The sequence below is a fragment of the Emys orbicularis genome, chromosome 13 (assembly GCF_028017835.1).
Source record: "Emys orbicularis isolate rEmyOrb1 chromosome 13, rEmyOrb1.hap1, whole genome shotgun sequence".
Taxonomy (NCBI): domain Eukaryota; kingdom Metazoa; phylum Chordata; order Testudines; family Emydidae; genus Emys; species Emys orbicularis.
The window spans coordinates 13512044-13515004 of NC_088695.1; the positions used below are offsets into that span (position 1 = coordinate 13512044).

A 2961-nucleotide genomic window follows, 5' to 3' on the forward strand; every position below is an offset into this window, starting at 1 on the left:
ACTAGTCAGACCTCACACCAGTTCCACCAAGATCTATGCAGTTGAGATCACTGGCAATTATTGCTAAAAGCTTTTGGCCTACCTATCAATTATATTTGTTCTTGACTTTTGTAGATACAATTTATACATCTTTATTACATGTCCTTCAGGAGCCTGTTCCTGAGAAGCTTATATAAATTGCCCAGGCTCTAAGGGCTTAGGCCCTTATTGCAACAAATACATCTTAATAATGATGAAGAATATGTCTACGGTAAATGATTGGTGAACTGTCAGTAAACCAATATGCTGACCTTTATCCACAAGTACAGTTGACACTGCAATTGGATTCGACCATCACTGAATGTAATGGTAGATTCTTTATTGCTAAGTTGATTTCATTGATCCAAGTGCTTACAAACAGAATACAATTACTAATTCTCCCAGGCACCCATAGTCAGAGAGAACCCTGGGGATTTTATCCCAGTGGTCACTGAACAGTACAGAAAGGATCAACGTCTGAGATTCACTAGCAGAGAAGCTTCTGTCAAGATAAGTCAGTTTCAGAAGTGATGGAACTGCTCAGAAGTGGGAAGTTTCGATTGCTCACAGTAAGGTATTTGTGGGACAGTCTGAGGCATTTTCCTTCTTTACTATTATGACCCCAAGTTCATTTTCTGGAGTCATCAACACCTAAATGATCTCCAGTATTGAAGAAAAAATAGACAACCTCTTTCACTCTCTCTCTCATCTAATCACTCAATCTAATTTACTCTTATGTATCTAATCTACAGAATTGTTCTTAATTTCTTTCTCTCTGTCTTATCAAAGGTATTATGCATAACATCTTTCTATCAAGGTGACTAATGGTAATGAATGATTCATCTATCTGCCTATCAACTCTATCTATTTACAATGTAATTTTCAAAGACACCTACAATATCTTCATCTACAGGAGTGTCTCTCATTTTACCCAGATTTGAGAGTCCCACAGACACACCGGAGAATCTTATCTGTCTAGAAGAATAGAAATTGGTCCAGCTGAGTTCCAGTAAAGTGAGAGGTAAATCTAACCATATTAGCTGGCAGTGAAGTGTAAGATTAGACGAGACCAGCCATGTGTCTGGGCTGTTTATTGTTGGTTTGTCTAGTGCTTTTTCTCTCGACACTCTGGTATCTCATTCTCATTAATGGGATGGCACCGTGTGAGGTAAGGAAGTGGGAACAAATGTGGTGCTCTTTAATAATCATTCATAGGGCTGCATGTCTGTCACAATGGGAAAGAAGTCACAGACACTGTGATTTTCCCATTTGTTCATGACTTTTTGTGTGTGTCCATGACGCACCCCGCAGTGGGGGCTCCTGCAGTGCCTGTCCTGCAGGGCTGTCCCCAGCCCCCCACTCCAGGCATTGTGACCAAGTGCACGGGGTCACAGCGCCGCTCAGGTGTGGCCCAACTGCCCCTCTGGAGTGGACAAAGCAACTACCAATGTCCATTCCTGAGGTGAGTGTGGGACAGGGTGTCAGAATCGCCAACCAGAGATGAGTAAGATCCAAGAGACGGAACACCTGAGCTGTGTGAACATAGTGAGATGAGAAAGGGGACGGGGTGAAGCTGATTGTGTAACTGTGATTCTATCTAATCTATCTATCTATCTATTATGAGATACCATGCAATCCCCTGAGAAGGATCTAAATACCTATGTGGTCTCAACAGGACCGAGCTATGGAAGAAAACCTAACTGCAGTGACAGACTTTATCTTCCTGGGCTTCTCAGACCTCCAGCATCTGCAGCCGCTTCTTTTTGTCCTCATCTTACTCATCTACCTCTTCACACTGATAGGAAATGGCCTCATCATCGCTGTCACGGTTGCTGACCTGGCCCTCCACACCCCCATGTATTTCTTCCTCAGGAACTTGTCAGTCTTGGAGATCTGCTACACTTCCGTGGTCATCCCTAAGACTTTGACCAACCTCCTTTCAGAGAGGCAGGCTATCTCTTTCCTAGGCTGTGCAGTCCAGATGTACTTCTACCTTTTCTTTGGCAGCACAGAGTGTGGCCTACTGACTGTTATGTCCTATGATCGGTACGTTTCCATATGCAACCCCATGCGTTACTCACTCATCATGAGCAGAAAGGTCACCCTAAGCTTGGCAGTTGTGGTGTGGATCGTGGGCAAGTTGGTGGCATGTGAGCAAACGGCAACCATATTCACGTTACCCTTCCATGGGCCGAATCAAATCAACCACTTCTTCTGTGACGTCCTCGCAGTGCTTAGGCTGGTGAGCACGGACAAATCACTCATCAATGCCATTCTTTCTTTCCTCACTATGGTGTTCACAATAGTCCCCTTAATCTTAATCATCACCTCCTATGCAAGCATCATCTGGACCATTCTGAAGATGCACTCAGGTGAGGGGAGACGCAAAGCTTTCTCCACTTGCTCCTCACACCTAATCACAGTCATCTTATTCTACTGCAGTGGCTTTATCACCTACATGAGGCCCAGTTCCAATGTGTCTGTGGACACCGATCGAGCTCTCGCCCTGTTGTACACGGTCATTATTCCAACATTCAACCCAATCATATACAGCCTGAGGAACAAAGAAGTCAAGGACGCTCTGAGGAAATTCTTGACCAGGAGTAACATTTCTTTGTTCTCATAAATACTGTTGTTTTTTCTGATCATTGAGCCCCATTAAAGTGTCTCAACTTGGGAGGTGTCACAAAGTGGGAAAATGTCTGTATTATTGCTTAACAATATGATTTATAATTTCATTTTTCTTTTTAATACTATATTGCCCTCTGAGTGGGGGATAGCTCAGTGGTCTGAGCATTGGCCTACTAAACCCAGGGTTGTGAGTTCAAACTTTGAGTGGTCCATTCAGGGATCTGGGGCAAAAATCTGTCTGGGGATTGGTTCTCCTTTGAGCAGGGGCATGGACTAGATGACCTTTTGTGGTCCCTTCCAACCCTGTGATTC

General features: G+C 43.8%; 1 protein-coding gene across 1 annotated transcript; it reads left to right on the forward strand.

Annotated features, from left to right (window-relative positions):
* Positions 1-1678: 1678 nt before the first annotated feature.
* LOC135888008 (olfactory receptor 10A7-like) lies at positions 1679-2644 on the forward strand. Its single transcript, XM_065415818.1, has one exon. It carries the CDS (start codon positions 1679-1681, stop codon positions 2642-2644), a length of 966 nt encoding a protein of 321 aa, XP_065271890.1.
* The last annotated feature ends 317 nt before the right edge of the window (positions 2645-2961 follow it).

What these genes read in the sequence shown, in the direction of transcription:
- LOC135888008 (XM_065415818.1), top strand. Translation starts at nt 1,679, where the DNA reads ATGTGGTCTCAACAGGACCGAGCTATGGAAGAAAACCTAACTGCAGTG.